At 62.8% G+C, this 15,243-nt stretch overlaps 1 protein-coding gene across 8 annotated transcripts in view; it reads left to right on the forward strand.

Moving 5' to 3' along the window:
* The window catches only part of TPCN2 (two pore segment channel 2), a 47,720-nt gene that overhangs the window by 17,286 nt on the left and 15,191 nt on the right, over positions 1-15,243 (forward strand). For 3 of the 8 annotated variants that reach the window (XR_002736459.2, XR_002736460.2, XR_006586733.1), the window contains exons 16-26: positions 1,384-1,512; positions 2,418-2,467; positions 3,789-3,888; positions 5,769-5,840; positions 7,147-7,220; positions 7,717-7,798; positions 7,888-7,970; positions 8,369-8,450; positions 8,751-8,845; positions 9,426-10,122; positions 13,217-13,379. Coding sequence is in view for 3 of the 8 variants with exons in the window: in XM_023240176.2 (XP_023095944.1) it covers positions 1,384-1,512; positions 2,418-2,467; positions 3,789-3,888; positions 5,769-5,840; positions 7,147-7,220; positions 7,717-7,798; positions 7,888-7,970; positions 8,369-8,450; positions 8,751-8,845; positions 9,426-9,504 (846 nt within the window). In the remaining 5 variants the exon portion in view is untranslated. Of the gene's footprint in view, positions 1-1,383; positions 1,513-2,417; positions 2,468-3,788; positions 3,889-4,432; positions 4,508-5,768; positions 5,841-7,146; positions 7,221-7,716; positions 7,799-7,887; positions 7,971-8,368; positions 8,451-8,750; positions 8,846-9,425; positions 10,242-13,216; positions 13,380-13,639; positions 13,980-15,243 lie in introns of those variants that run through there. The other 5 variants (XM_023240176.2, XM_023240177.2, XM_045039674.1 and 2 more) reach the window with 3 other exon arrangements.

Raw genomic sequence — 15,243 nt, forward strand, 5'->3', positions numbered from 1 at the left:
TCGATTTATCTGGTGTAACGTGCCAGGACAGATTGTGTCCTGTGTGTTAGATGTGGAGCAAAACTTACCCTAGTTTGAAAATCGAAACAAGGGCTTTTCTGACCTGACGCTTGGAATTCCTGCATTTTGCATTTCAGGAAAATCAGACTTTCTTCTTTCTTCTTTCTGTTGTATTTTTTTCCTGGATGACCCCAGAAAGGTTCAGTCTCCTCCTCGTGAATGACACATTCCAGAGGCGGCTGGTCTCCATTCCTGACAAAAGTCAAATTGGATACACTTGATCCATGTTTTCTCTTTCTTTTTTCTGTTTTAAAAGAGAGAGCACACTGGCTCGAGAAGGGGAGTGGGGTGGAGGGGGAGGGAGGGGGAGGGAGGGAGAGAGGGAGTCTTAAGCAGGCTCCACACTCAGTGTGGAGCCTGACGCAGGATTCGATCCCACGACCTGAGCCCTGGGATCGTGATCTGAGCTGAGATCAAGAGTCAGACGCTTAACCAACTGAGCCACCCAGGTGCCCCGTATTTTCTCTCTTTTAATGGTAATTGTTCAGCACTAGAGTCAGCCTGGTAGCTTCTGAGAGATTTCTGGTCAGATGGGGTCTGACAGCATCTCTTCACGGGTGAGCGAGGCAGCACTAGGAATATGGATTTTTTTTTTTTTTTTAATTTTAACGTTTATTTATTATTGAGAGAGACAGAGCATGAGCAGGGGAGGGGCAGAGAGAGGGGAGACACAGAATCTGAAGCAGGCTCCAGGCTCTGAGCCGTCAGCGCAGAGCCCGATGTGGGGCTTGAACTCACAAACTGTGAGATCATGACCTGAGCCGAAGTCAGTCGCCCAACCAACTGAGCCACCCAGGTGCCCTAGGAATATGGCATTTAGACTGGACACCTAGGTGGGGTGACCGCAGCGCTCACCACGCCTCCCCACCCTCGGGACTCCCGTGTCTTACTTCCTGGCTTCAAACACGGACCGGGACCCAGTAGCCTGAGGCCACGTTCAATGCGAAGAGTGTCTCAGACACACCCCTGGAGGCTGGGGGGGCGCTGCCCACGGGAGTTGTTAGAGGTCCCCTGGAGGTTGGACCGGAGGGGCCAGGGCAGAGACAGCCGGGGGCGCAGGCTCGGGGGGCGGTGGGGGGTGGAGTGTGACCCCGGCCTTGCGGGCTCAGAGAGGATGTGGGGTCGGGAGACGCAGGGCCACAGACGTGCGAGTTCTGGAAGCCGGCGTGGGGTTCCAGGCCACCTGAGGGGAGGGTGTGGGGCAGGAGGTTGGGGTGCTGGAGATGCCCCGGGTGTGAGCGGCGGGCGCGTGGGAAGAGGGGAGGCGAGTGGAGGGCGGGTGGCGCGGGCCGGACGCGAGGCAGCTGTGTGTGTCCCTTGCAGATTCTCAACTGCGTCTTCATTCTGTACTACGTGCTGGAGCTGCTGCTCAAGGCGTTCGCTCTGGGCCTGCGGGGGTACCTGTCCTATTCCAGCAACGTGTTTGACGGGCTCCTCACCGTCGTCCTGCTGGTAAAGTCTGAGACGGGCCGGGCTGCTGGCCTCTCCGGGTGGGCGGTGTGCTCTTTGCGTCTGGCTCTGTGCCGTGTCCCGTCCCAGGCCGTCCCTCGGGCGCTGAGGGCCACAGGGAGCCGCGCTCCGGCCTGCAGGGGCAAAGGGCCGGCTTTCGCCCCGGTGCGCTGCTTGGGGGGGGCGGCCAGCGGGGGCCTGCGGGAGGCGGGGTTTCCGCTGCACTTGAGTGTCATCGGGTAGGCTGCCCGACCCCTGCGGGGGGGGGGGTTTCCGCTGCACTTGAGTGTCATCGGGTAGGCTGCCCGACCCCTGCGGGAGGCGGGGTTTCCGCTGCACTTGAGTGTCATCGGGTAGGCTGCCCGACCCCTGCGGCGGGGGGGGGGGGGGCCCAGAGGAACTCACCGTCCCCGCCCTCTAAGCCGGCCCCGGCCACAGACACTAAGGACAGTGGGACCTTGATGCGGGTGGCAGGAGGGGCCGCGGGGGTCAGGCGCCCTTTCCCTAGAACCCGTGAGAGTGGAGGGTCACGCGTGAGGTGTGCGTCGTGGCAGCCATATTGGTCCGACATCTGTTCGTCTTTGATCGGAGGTGTGGGCTCCTTGGGACAGGAACAAAGACGGTCTGAGAGCCGGGCCTCCCGTCTGTCCTTGACCCGGGCTCCTCCAGCCTTTCCGGTGTCCCGCCCTCCCTGTGGATAGGCCACCGCCTCCTGAGACTAGAGTGTGTTTCTCGGCCGCAGGAAGTCCCATGTTTGGAACCAACCCACGGGGACAAGGACGGAGCTCTGACTTCCCTCCAAAGCCCCGTTCGAGGGGGAGCATGTTAGACGCGAGCTTTAGAGCTCGTTTGAAAGCCCCCTAGGTTAGGTTGCTGTAGCGATGCCTTCTCTTCTTTTGTGATTAAAGGTTTTGGAGATCTCAACTCTGGCTGTGTACCGATTCCCACACCCAGGCTGGTATGTGACCGGAGAGAACCGAGGGAGGCTACAGCAACCAGCGCCCTGTAGGCCCCAGGGGTGGGTGGCCCGTGCCCAGGCGCCCTGGCCTGTCTGCTCGGGCTGCTCCAGGGCCCATGGCCCGAGTGTTAGGGAAGCAGGTGGCTCGGAACTTGGCCCGCTAGGACTGTGGGTGCAGGTCTCTCGTTGCTCTTGGGGATCCCGTGACGTGTCCTGACTCGCCGTCAGATCGATAGGGTTCCCAGAGCTGTGACAAGCCGCTAGCGGGCAGTGGGCTCAGCCCTGGCACCAGGACGGGGCGTGCGGCTGGGAGCCGTGTGACCTTGGCTTGTCACCTCCTGCTCTGAGCGCCAGTTTCCCACCCTGTGGGATGGCGGAAGCAGGGGTTGCTGAATCCCCACGGCTGTTGGAGCCCCACCAACCCTGGTTCTGGCCGCATAGCAGTGTGGCTGTCTGGCCAGGGGGTCCCAGAGCGCCTCGAAGTGTGGCTTGCGGTGGCCGTTGGGTTGCGTTGCCCGGATCACAGCTGCCCCAGCCGGGGCCTGTGCCGGCCCCGCCCTCTCAGTGTCTCAGGGGCTGCTTGTCTGCCAGTGGGGTGGCCCGAAGTGCCAGCGACTCGGCTCAGCTGCCCCAGGGCCAGCTAGGAAGGGCTTTCGTCAGGGACACGGGTTGGGCTGGGGCTGGTGCTGTCCGTGGTGGTGAGCCGGGGCCTGGCAGGAGCTCAGGCCGCCTGGTTTCTCAAGTGCAGTGAAAACCTGCTTTTGTCCGAGAATCACGGGAGCATTTTGCGTGAGCGTGAGTTTCGAGTTGACAAGACCACAGTAAGCTCCGAGGGACACCTAGGGGGTCAGGCTGCAGGGTGGCATCACAGGAGAGGGCAGAGTCAGGACGGGGGTGGAGTCAGGAGACAGGGTCGGGTGATAGGGACAGGGGACGAGGTCAGAGGGAGGGGTTGAAATAAGAGGGTGGTTAGGGGTCAGCGGAGAGGGACGGGACCGGCTCAGGGACCACGTCTCTTCCACTCGGGCTGGGACCAGAGTTGGGGTGTTCCGGCCTCTGGAACCTGGGTGTCTGTCGTGTGAGGTCGGGGTGCGATGGCTGGGCACCAGTGTGAGGGGCTGTGCCTTGACCCGTGCTGTCCTGGGCCGGCAGGTGTGGGCAGTCCGGGCTCAGCGTGTGCCAAGACGGGGCCCCCCTCCCCCGCGCCCCCGCCCCGTTGCTCTCTGCGTCTCTGTTTCTCTGTGTCTGAACACACACCTCCCGGTCTTGCTGTCGCCGACGTCTCGAGGCCCTCCCGACCATCTCCTGTGTGTCTCTCCAGGAAGCCAGAGATGCTGGGCCTGCTGTCGCTGTGGGACATGGCCCGGCTGGTGAACATGTTCATCGTGTTCCGGTTCCTGCGCATCATCCCCAGCATGAAGGTACGTGCGTGCCTGACGCCCTCACCTCGCCACCCTGCCTTACTGCCCCTGCTGTGGCCTTGCTCTGGGGAGTGGGTGAGCCTGGGCAGGGAGGGACCGACAGCAGGACCGCCGTCCCCTTGGTCTCCCTGGGGCGTGTCCCCAGCCCTGCACTGCAGCCGGGTGATGCTGGGGGCAGTTCCAGCCCTGCTTTTATGCATGAGGAGAGGGAGGCCAGCGCAGGTGGACCCGTGTGGGGCGCCGCGGCCGTCTGCGGCGGTAGCTTTGGGCTCTTTGGGGCCCCTGGCGTTGGTGAGGGGTGGGGTCTGGAGCTCTTGGAACCCGCGTGTTCCCAGGCGTCCTGAGGTTTCTAGAAGGCTGTGGGCGTGGGCTCTCAGCGGCTTCTAGTAATGAGGGGTGAAGGTGGGACGGGCCAGGCTACTCCCCTCCAGGACCCCCAGTGCAGGCGTGGGGTTGGCTGGGGTGCTAGTCTCTGGGACCCCGATGCGGGAACCCGGTGGCTCGTGACATCCACGAGCCTCGTTTTCTCTTAACGTGCCCACAGGGAGGGACACCAGCCTTGAGGGGAGGGGAGCCGGGCGAGCAGGGGATCTAGGCCCAGCGCCCACCCGGCACAGAGGTAGAGTTTGCTCCTGCTTTCCTAAGAACTTTTCGGGAGAGAAGAATCCAAGGACGTCACCCCCTTTCCACGTGTCCGAGTCCCTCCCCCTGAGCTCGTCTCTTCTTTCTGCCTCGCCGTGCACCTGTCCCTTCTGGGGCTACCTGTTTCCAAGCAGAGCTTCCCATCCGAAGGGGGCCTGGGGCCCTGGGTGCAGCTGGGGGCCGCCGCCCACATGCGTGTGGGGACGCCTGTGCACACGCGGTCTCCTGCGTGCGCGTGATCACACGTGTGCTCATAACTACACCGCGCATCTCATTGCATATTCCCGTGCTGACACGCCCGTGCAAGCACACGGTGACCACACGTGGTAACACACCCGTACGTGTAACTGCATGCGTCGTGCACGTGTAGCACGGTAGCCATGCTTAATCGCTTGCACACACACACACACACACACACACACACACACGGTGCTTTCTGTCGTGTAGCATCCGGCATTAGGGTCTAATGCATCACGTGGGGAAAATGAACTATTTGGAGGGCTCTTCCCTGGGGCTCAGGCTTGCATGTGGGGGGAGAAGCCCTCTGTGGGTGGGGTGCCTGGTGCATCTCCGGAGCTCCCTTTGTCAGACCTGGTCCCTGGGGCTGACCTGTGTCAGACCTGGTCCCTGGGGCTGACCTGTGTCAGACCTGGTCCCTGGGGCTGACCTTTGTCAGACCTGGTCCCTGGGGCTGACCTTTGTCAGACCTGGTCCCTGGGGCTGACCTTTCTCAGACCTGGACCCTGGGGCTGACCTTTCTCAGACCTGGTCCCTGGGGCTGACCTGGCCACCGTGGGCCTGTGCTTGTGTGGAGCCTCCAGACCAGAGAGGAGCAGCCAACCCAGCCTCAGTGGGTCGCTGGGCAGTGTGATCTGAGCCCCCGTGTGCCGTGGCTTCGCCAGAGGACTCGGGATCGAGACACAGCTGCGTCTGGGCGGCTGGAGGCGTCGGTGGGGGGCACGTGGGCGTATCTGGGCGTGCGTCTCTGAGTATGAGTGTGTGTGGCGGGCGTGGATGTATCCGCGTGTGCGGTGTTTATGGGCGGCTGTGGGACGTTTGTCCAGCTGTGCATGTAGGGGTGTGCGTGTGCATGCAGTTGTGTGCGTGCGCAGGTGGGTAGGTTGGTGGTCCACTGGTCGCGTCCTGCCTCTCCGGGCCAGGGTCTGGGTGGCGGGCAGGGTCGGCATCACCTCAGTGGGGCCAGAGAGAGCAGAGCCGTGCCTTCTTCTCATCCTCAGCTGATGGCCTTGGTGGCCAGTACCATCCTGGACCTGATCAAAAACATGCGGGCCTTCGGCGGGATCCTGGTGGTGAGTGTGGTGGGGGGGGGTGGGGGGGGGTGGGGGGGGTGGGGGGGGGTGAGCCTGAGCTCGGCCGGAGGCTGGGGTGAGCGCGGGGCGGCCGGCGGGCCCCTCCAGAGGAAGGGGGGCCCTGGGTGAGGTGGCCGTGTGTCCGGGCCGGGAAGCCGCGTCGCCCCTGCCAGTGCAGAGGGCGGACCTCAGGGCTGGTCTGCGGGGAGGGCTGCCCGACTGTGCTCCCTCCCTGTGCCAGAGATCCTGTCGGCCGCTTGGAATCCCTCACGTTTCTCGGATCGCGGGCCGCGTTGAGACACTGGTGTCCTTTTCTTTTTTTCTGTTTTTAAAAGTTTGCTTATTTTGAGAGAGAGAGAGAAGGCGGTTGGAGACCGAACATCCCAAGCAGCCGTTGTGCTGTGAGCGCAGAGCCCCACGTGGGGCTTTGGTCTCATAAACCGCGAGATCGTGACCTTGGCCCAAATCGAGAGTCAGGTGCTTAACCGACTGAGCCACCCAGGCGCCCCCCGAGACACTGATTTTAGAAGTATGAGAGGCACTAGGGGTCCCTGCAGCCCCCAGAGACCCCAGATGGGGTTTAGTCCTCCCTCCTTGCTGAGGGGGATCTCAGGAGCCCCCAGCCATGTCGGCCGAGGTGCTGCTGGCTCTGCCCTGTGGTCCCGCCCCGGCGGGCAGGGGGGACACCAAAGGCTGCTCTCGGCACGAAGCCTAGCAGTGGGGACGGAGGCCCAGAAGGGACTGGGTTAGGCTGGGCTGTGTGCCCCTTCTTTCTCCTGCTGGGCTCATTGGGGACAGTTGGGGATGGGTCGGGCCGCTGGTGGCCTCGTCCCTCTGTGGCACGAGGCTGCTGGGTGGTGCTCCTTGGACCTCATCACCTCCTGGAGAAGTCTGGCCGGTTCCTACCTGCCCCTCCCTTGGGGACCCCTCCCCTGGGGCCCCCTTCCCTTAGGACTGGCGTCTGCCTCCAGTGGAGCCCGGGGTAGGGGTCCTTCTTACCTCTTTCCTGCCACACCTGTCCCAGAGAAGAGGCGGACAGCCTTGCTTCGACTCGGCCGCCTCGGTCTTTCCCCTGGGCCCCCAGTTCATCTTTGTGGCTCCCCTGGTGGTGGTGGCTCCTTGCTCCTTCACCGGGGGGCAGGTTGGTGGCCGGGAGAGGGTGCCCGGGAGGAGAAGTCCTGGTGCTCCTGGGGGAGGCCAGCCGTACCCGTGGCTGGGGGCTGGGGGCAGGTGGCCTTCACGTGCTCAGCCCGGCCTGTGGCTCTGTGTGCCGGCGGCATTGACCGGGCCCGGCCCCGCCTCCCAGGTCGTGTACTACATCTTTGCCATCCTGGGCATCAGCCTGTTCCGAGGTGTCGTCGTGGTGCCTGGCAACGGCAGGTGAGTGGGGCCCGAGGGTGCCAAAGGGAGCGCGTCTCGGGGTGCGGAGTCTGGGGGTGCGGAGGAGCGTGAGCCTGGGTGGTGGTGCGGGGGGCGGGCCTCCTGGTCCTCGTTCCTCTGCCTCCCCACCTCCCCTCCCCTCTCCCTCTCCCCTCCCTCACCCAGACTCTGCACCGAGAGCGTGTCCGAAGCCCGCTCAGCGCAGCGGCCCCACCCCTGTGCCCCACTTGGGAGCTTCAGGCCAGGCCGTGCCCTGGTGGAGCGGAGCGCGGGGCCAGACCTAGAGCCGGCTGTCTGGGAGGCTCGGTTTCCCCTGTTTGTGTGCGGCTCTCGGCCCCTGGCCGTCCTCGCGGCACCTCCGGAGATGGGGGCATTTCTGTCTCTACCTTCTCGGGCCCAGACCGGTTCCAGGCGTGCAGGGGCTGAGGCAGCGCCGGGGCCCCCCGCGTCCGTGTCCCCGTCCCCACCCCTGACCCAGCTTGTCGTGTCCCTGCAGCCTGGCCCCTGACAACAGCTCGGCGCCCTGCGGAAGCTTCGAGCAGCTGGAGTACTGGGCCAACAACTTTGATGACTTCGCGGTGAGCCCCGCACGCCCTGCTCCGCGGGACCCCTGCCCTCCCGACCCCCTTCCTCTGCCCGCCTGGAGCCCGTGTGTGCGTCCCCGCAGGCCGCCCTGATCACTCTGTGGAACGTGATGGTGGTGAACAACTGGCAGGTGTTTCTGGACGCCTATCGGCGCTTCTCGGGCCCGTGAGTGACCCCGCCCCCGCCCCCGCCGTGTAACTGTGCCGTGCGACCCTGGGCTCGCCAATCCTGGGGACCGCCGAGGGGTGAGGCTCCTCAGGCTGCTGGGAGCCCTGGGGGCAGGCTGAGGGGAGGAGAGCCTGGAGCCTGGGGGGCTCAGACGGCCCCAGCGGAGGGTCCCGGGTTCGAATCCCAGCCGAATCGCTTGCCGGCCGTGCTGCCTTGGCGATTCGTTGACCGCTTCCGGGAGCCTTGGTTGGAAAACAGGACTGGTGGCGCCACAGAGTTAACGGCAGGACTCGCTGAGAGCCGCTGCTTACGCGCCGTCAGGTGCGCGGTGCCCCCCGCGTGCGCATGTGGCCTGGGTGGCTCACGGTGGCCCCCGCGGCCTTCTTCCTCCACAGGTGGTCGAAGATGTACTTCGTGTTGTGGTGGCTGGTGTCCTCTGTCATCTGGGTCAACCTGTTTCTGGCTCTGATTCTGGAGGTATCAGCCGAGGCTCCGTCCTGCCCTTGGGGCCTGGCGCTGCTCGCCCTGGCTGCCGGGAGCCCCTTGGAATGCCCTCGACCCCTGATGTGTGGGGGTACTCGGCCGCCGGGTGGGCTGGGGGCGGCCATCAGGCGTCTGGCTCCTGCAGGAGCCGGTGGCCTTGCTGGGCCCTGGGTCCCAGCGTCGGGGTGAGCTCCGCTCCCTGCCGTGGACGCCTGGCCGACGCCGGAGGGGAAAAGGCTGGTTCGTGTGGGACGCACACCCACTGGGCCCCCTCTCCCCCCGCCCGCTCCCCAGAATTTCCTCCACAAGTGGGACCGCCGCGCTCACCTGCAGTCCCTTGCTGGGGACCCAGATACGTGCTGTCAGGTGACTGTGGATCTCCTGTTCAGGTGTGTGGATGAGGAAGGGGGCGTCTGCTTGGCTTCTGGGCGGGGAGGGGGAGAGGCCGGGAGGTGGCCGGCAGGCGGGCGTCCTCTGTGACGGTCTCCCCACGAGCCCCCGGTCCCTTGCCTCCCTCCCACCGACTTCCGAGCCGGGACCAGGGCGTGGGCTTCCTCTGCTGCCGGGGCCGTGAGCTCTGTGCTGTTGTCCGGTGGGCGTGTAAGGCGACAGGCTCAGCTTCCCTTAGTCGCCAAGCGATTCTCCTGGTGGGTGGAGGCAGGTGGCCCTAGGAATCCTTGCCCGCCCTTCCCCACGGTGGAAGCCATCCCCTGCCGGTACAGGAAGGCGGCGGTCTCCCAGGGACAGGCCAGCGGGGGCGACCCTTCCCCCCGCCCCCGGGAGCGTGTGCTCACATCCCAGACGTGGAAACGCGTCCTCGTGTCCCCGGTCCTCCCCAAGCTGTGCACGGGTCTGAGGATTCCTGAGCGGGGAGCAGGGCCTCTCCGAGTCATGCTCACGCTCTTCTGGAGGCACCCGGGTCACTCTCCGGAGCTCCCCACACGTCTTTCCCTCCCCCCGACTCCACAGGGACGTCCTGGAGGAACCCACGGAGGAGGAGCTGCTGGAGCGGCTGAGCTGTCACCCGCACTTGCGGCTGTGCAGGTGACCCCCGGGTGCGCCGTCCTGGCACGGGCGGCAGGTGGCCGTGTGGCCTCGAGACGGACGCCCGTCGAGGCAGCAGCCCGGGAGGAGAGACTTTGCGTGGCCGGAATTCTCCACCCACGCGAGGCGGGAGCGGAGAGCAGGGCCCTGTTCGCTGCCCGGCGGAACCACCACCTACCAGCGGCTTTTCCTCGCGGCGCCTTGGGCTCCGCGCGCGGCCGCTTTCTTTGGTCGGCTGCTGCAGCGAGACTTTGACTTTTCTACACCCGGGTGGAGGGTGACTCCCCGGGACCTTTGAGACCGTCTGGAAAGCAGGAGGCAGTGGCCTTCCTCGTGGGCCCTGCGATTTCCGTGGTGCCTTCGCTGCCGGTGGCCTTCGGGGACCACGGGCCCGCCTGGGGCCTGCACGGGCCAACCGGCAGCTTTCCAGGGCATTCAGTTTGGGTGGTTTGAGAGGAAGAGAATCTTAAGGGTTTTATTGTTTTATGGCTCCCATGAGTATTGATCGGACGGATTTCTTTACGGGTCAGAATGCCCCTGGTTTTTATCCTTGCGAAGAGTGAGGTCGTCATTCTTACGTGGACACAGCTCCAATCCTGCTTCTCTGGAGCAGGGTGGCCAGGTAAGGTTGTTTAGGTTGTGCACTGTAAACCTGGCTGCGAGGGTGTGTCCAGGCACTGGAATGTCTCCCCAGGGTGACGGGTACCTTTTTCTAACTTGCATAAAGGCATGTGTAAGCCAGTGGCTCTGCTTTTTTTCCTCTAAGTTTATCTTGAGAGAGAGAGAGAGAGAGACATGACCTGGGCCGAAACCAAGAGCCGGACGCTCCACTGACTGGGCCCCCAGGTGCCCCAGTGGTAGCTGTACTTTATGTGTCTGCAGGGCGTGTGGCCCAGGGGGCAGAAGGGCGTAATGTGTGACAGGCCATATTGCCACTTGAGCCACGATACATCCAGGAAAACCGTCCAGAGTGTTCCCATTTCAAGGGCCGACTCGAGTGCTTGCTGGGAGCCCCTGCAGGTCTGTGTCAACCAGGATTGGAATCCTGGAAACTAATGCCGGGACCGATCAGTGCCGTCTGCTGTGGGCACCGAAGGGGGAAGCGAGGGCACAGGTGCTGACGCCACTGCAGGAAGTGATGTCCTTCTTCCCCGTTTGTCTGAGAAGTGGGATGAAGGGAAAGTAACTCAAACAAAAAAGAAACTTGTAGAACGTCAAGAGACCCCGGTGCCCAGGGCTGCGTAGGGCTGGCCACGGTTTTACGGACCCACCCTGTACACTGCAACTTCTGATCCTGGAGTCGGCCTGGCATCCTGGGCATCAGCGGGCCACACCCCTCAGGCTGGGCTTCTCTGCGGGCTGCCTTCTGGGAAGGCTGGTTTGGGGCGGGGAGCCCCTCACGGAGCGGTGGGGTGAGAAGCCTGCACCCGGCTCGCCTTGGCGGAGCCCCGCTCTCTCTGGGGACAAGGTTGCGGCCCACCCGGTCAGCTGCCCTCTGCACCTGCTGTTTCGCCACCCCGTCACCCCCTCCATCCGAGGCCTGAGCGCCATCTGGTGGCGGGATTGGATTCCCTCTCAGGCACGCTGGAACCCATGACCCCCAGGGGATAGCTCATTGCTTTTCCCAGGCTGGCCGGAGGCCTGCTTCCTCCTGGGATCCAAGGCCTGGGCTGCAGGCTCGTCCGCCCAGAGTGGGCCTCATAGTGGACGCTTGCCAGGTGGGATGTCGTTCCTTCTGCCCCGCCCGTGTGCAGGTTCCAGCTCCCACGCGGAAGGTCTCCTGCCTTGTGTTTCACGGCCCGTGTGCAGAGAAGCCCTGTCTGGTCATTACTGTCATGTGGCACGGAATTCGGGTGACCCACGCCGGAGTCTGGGACACGGTGCTGCTCGGAGAGGCTGGCCCCGCCTTCAGGATGGGCCAGCCGAAGGTGGTGCCCTCAAGCTGGTGACTTCTGTCCACAAGCTAGTGTCTCTTGGGTGCTCTGGGGGCACTGACTGTTCCCTCCTCAGTTTCAAATGGTATCGGCCTCCCAACATTTGTCCCCACAAGAACGAGGGCTGCATTCACGGGGCAGCTGGGGCTCCGCTTTCGGTTAAGGGGAGCTGGTGGGGGTTGCCCGGTGCCGTCCGGGGGCTGCACTGGGGAGGACCCATTTGAGGAGGACACGTGCTCACATGTCTCAGCCCCTTGCGGCTCTGGCGGGCACCGCTGTTGTTGTCTGTGGCTACCGTGGTCCTGGTCACCCCTCTGTACTCTGGATGGGCGCGAGGTACAGGGGGCTCAGCCCTGCTGGACCCCGGAGTCCCCCAGTCGCATGCAGGAGTCTGGGACACCTGGAGTGGTGTCGCTGCTCCGGTGGAGGTGGGTGGAGGCAGGGGCAGGACGTCACTGGGCCCCGGGGAGCCCCGTGGCACGGGTCAGGCTCCGAGGAGGGGCCCGTGTGTCTGTGGCCTGGGGAGCCCTGGCCTGGGTGTCAGCAGGAAGCTGAATGGAGGCGGCTGGCCCAGTGGAGGGGTCTCCCGGGGGGAGAGGGGAAGGGGGTGGGGCAGAGTGGTGGGTTCACAGCCACACGCACCAAGTAGCGGGGCCTTTGGTCCCAGACGCCGATGGGCCTGGAGTTGGGTGCGGGCAAGGCAGGGACCCGGGTGGGCACCAAAGCCCCCACCTGCCTGGGAGGCCTGAGTCCTTCACGCTGCGGGGGACTTGCTTCATACCTGCCCAGATCGGGGCCACCAGCTAGCCCGGGCCTCTGAAGGTGACTTCCTCCAGGACCTGGAGTCGCCTGCCTGCCTTCACTGGGACCAGGAAGGGCTGCGAGTGGGCGGGGACTGTCTCCTCTCCCATGGGGGTTCCCCACGGGGGCCCCAGGCCCCTGTCCCCAGTGGGGGGCACCAGGAAGGACACAGCTGCTGTTTCTGAGGCCGGGGGAGGGCAGGGAGGGGCAGGAGCAAGGTGAGGCCGTGAGTTTGCTCGTGTTTAATAATAACGAACTATAGAAATGATCCCCGAAAGCATAGTCTTGCTCATGTTTGATAAGAACGTGGAAGTGAACGCAGACTTAGAGAAACGTCACAGGTGCAGCTTTCCCGGGATCACTGGCGAGTTCAGTTGTAGTTCCGATCCCTTCGCCTTCCGCGCTTGAGGGAGGGTCTCCGACACACGGGGACCCTGGGATGGGGTCCCCACGGCTTCCTGCTGGCTGGTGCTCACCCCACGCGTGGCCGTTCGGAGCCTCCAGCCCGGACCCTCGGGCTCCGTGGTCATCTGTGATCTCCCCGGACGGGTGACCTCGGCGCTTTGGAAGGTCAGCCGGTGATGGCGATGGGAGGTTCCCAGGCTGGGTTTTTGCGGGGTTTCCTCGTCAGCGTGTTTCTGCCGTGTCTGTAGGAAGACCAGAGCCGCGTGCCCTGGCAGCTGGTGGGCGGTTTCCGTTTGCCCCGCGGCCGCTGCCCGCCCCGTCATCTGCCGTTGGTGGTGCCGGGTCACCCAGCGTAAGGTGGCTCTTTCTCCCTCTGTCACTCAGGGGTGGGAGGTGCTTTGAAGCTCGGCGAGGCTCCAGTTCTCCATGCTTCGGTCACTTCTTCCCTGCCTTCCTCCGCGCGCATTATCGTTCCCTCCGTTCCGTGTGTTCTGTTTAGTCCGTTCCGTTTCACGCATAGATTCTCATTTGGCCGGTGGGAGCCGCTTCATCTCGATTTCTGTGTCCATTTGCTAGGCGCCTGCCGTCCTCGGAGTGCTTCTTTGCTTTCTGGTGTGAAGACCCGTTCAAGGCCTCATGTCACGCCTCCTGTGCCCCAGCCCTGGAAACAGCCGTCTCTCCAAGGACTCGTGTTCCTTTAAGCAAGAACAGCATCTGGAAACCAAGGTGTGGGCGTGAGGTGCGTTTCCTGCCGTTGGGGTGCTGCTTACCCAGGTTCTCTCTGTAGACAGCTGGGGAGTACATGCATGCATCTGTCTGTCCGTCCGTCCATCCATCCATCCATCCATCCATCCAGTGGACAACTGTGAGAGCACCCTGATACCAACACCACAGGGCACAGCTGGTTCTCAGCCCTTTTCTGAGTGGTTTCGTTCTCCGTAGCCTGGGCACTGACTCGATCCGTTCTCTTGTAAATAACTTGCCTCATCCTCCCCACAGAGATGCCTTCCTCGCCCCGCAGGGGCGCCCCTGTGGATGCCCTCCAGCCAGAGACCTCCGGGAAAGAGCTCTCCAGATGGAGAGAGGGCACCGCCCGGCCCTTTACCGTTAGGAATAGCGGAATTAGAATCTGACCAGCTTATTAAAAGCAAATTGAGTAAAAAAAACAAAAAAACAAAAAACCAAAAAAAACCAAAAAAAAAAACATTAGAAGAAACGTATCTTTTTATTCACAAATAACATGGTGGTCCCTACCGAAGGGCTGAGAGCATTCCTAATTCAGCAACGTGGCTTGCTATCAGATTAATACTCTGAAATCAATTGCTTTTCTAAACACTAGCGACAAGCTGCCCCAAGTTTATTTTAAAGGATATCGGAAGAAATAACTATTCACATGAGAGGAAAATCCTCAAGGTCCTTAAAAATACATTCCCCATACGCAGGAAACCATAAAACCGCACTAAACCCCATGAATGGCCTTGAGCGAGAATGCAGTCGCGTTCTCTTGCTGGGCACCTGTTACCACATAGCGGCCTCAGACGCTCCACACTTGACCCGCTCGCAGCTCGGCAGGCCAGACGGGCAGGCGCTGCTTCGCGGGGCCCTCTGCCCGGCGGGGCTCAGCCCGTGCTCCACCTCGTTCTCCGGGAAGAGCCTGACAGGTCTGCAGTCGTTCGGGTTGTCGGCCGAGTTCTGTTCCGAGGCCATAGGTGACGGTCCTTCCCGTTCCCCGGTTTCCTTATTGGCGTCAGCAGAGGGCTGCTCTTAGGCTGCCTTCACTCTCTGCTCCACAAGCCCCAGTCCTCAGAGTCGGCAACGGAGAACCTGTGGTGAATCGAATCCCCTTACCCTTTGTGCCCGGCCCTCACTACGTACAGGCTCGCCTGATTAGGTCAGGCCCACCAGGATACTCCCCCTTTCTTGAAGTCCACAAGGGTGTCCGAAGGTGAGGCTCACTGGGGGTCTTAGAATTCCGCCTACCGCAGTCTTCCCGTTCGTAGCCAGAAGGAGTCGATATCGTCAACACGTCTGCCTTCCCCAATTAATCCATAGATTTGTCAAGATTCTAGACAGAATGCTCATTTCTTCCACAAAATGTGATGAGCGGAAAAATTTACCTGAAACTTACGTGCAAAAACAGCTAGGTCAGTTCTGTAGAAAAATACGGTTGGAGACCTTGCTCGCCAGTGTCCCTGACTTACCGTGGAGATGCGGTAACTAAGACCAACCAGCACGATCCCAGCGCAGGGGCAGATGGAGGAATGACCTAGAAGGGAGAGCCCAGGATGGCGACGGTGAGGGGCCGGGGCCGCTGGGAGGCTCTGTGCACCCCCGGGGGCCAGAGTGGCCTCAGCATCTGTGGGTGTTTGTCCGGCTGGCAGGTGCGGAGCCAGCGGCTGGATGGGGTCCAGGACCTGGGAGCAGTCTGTCGCTGGGACCTGGGAGTGGGGGTTCAAGTGGTTCGGGGCCTTTCATGTGGTTACGTCCTCAGCACAGCAGGGAGGAATCTTGTCTTTCACCCAAACAGCCAGGATTTGGTTTTCTGCCTCAGAGGTAATTGGCGGTGCTTGTGAAAAGGTTCGAACGATTGGTTGTCTTAAAAA

The sequence above is a fragment of the Felis catus genome, chromosome D1 (genome assembly GCF_018350175.1).
Source record: "Felis catus isolate Fca126 chromosome D1, F.catus_Fca126_mat1.0, whole genome shotgun sequence".
In the NCBI taxonomy this organism is placed as follows: domain Eukaryota; kingdom Metazoa; phylum Chordata; class Mammalia; order Carnivora; family Felidae; genus Felis; species Felis catus.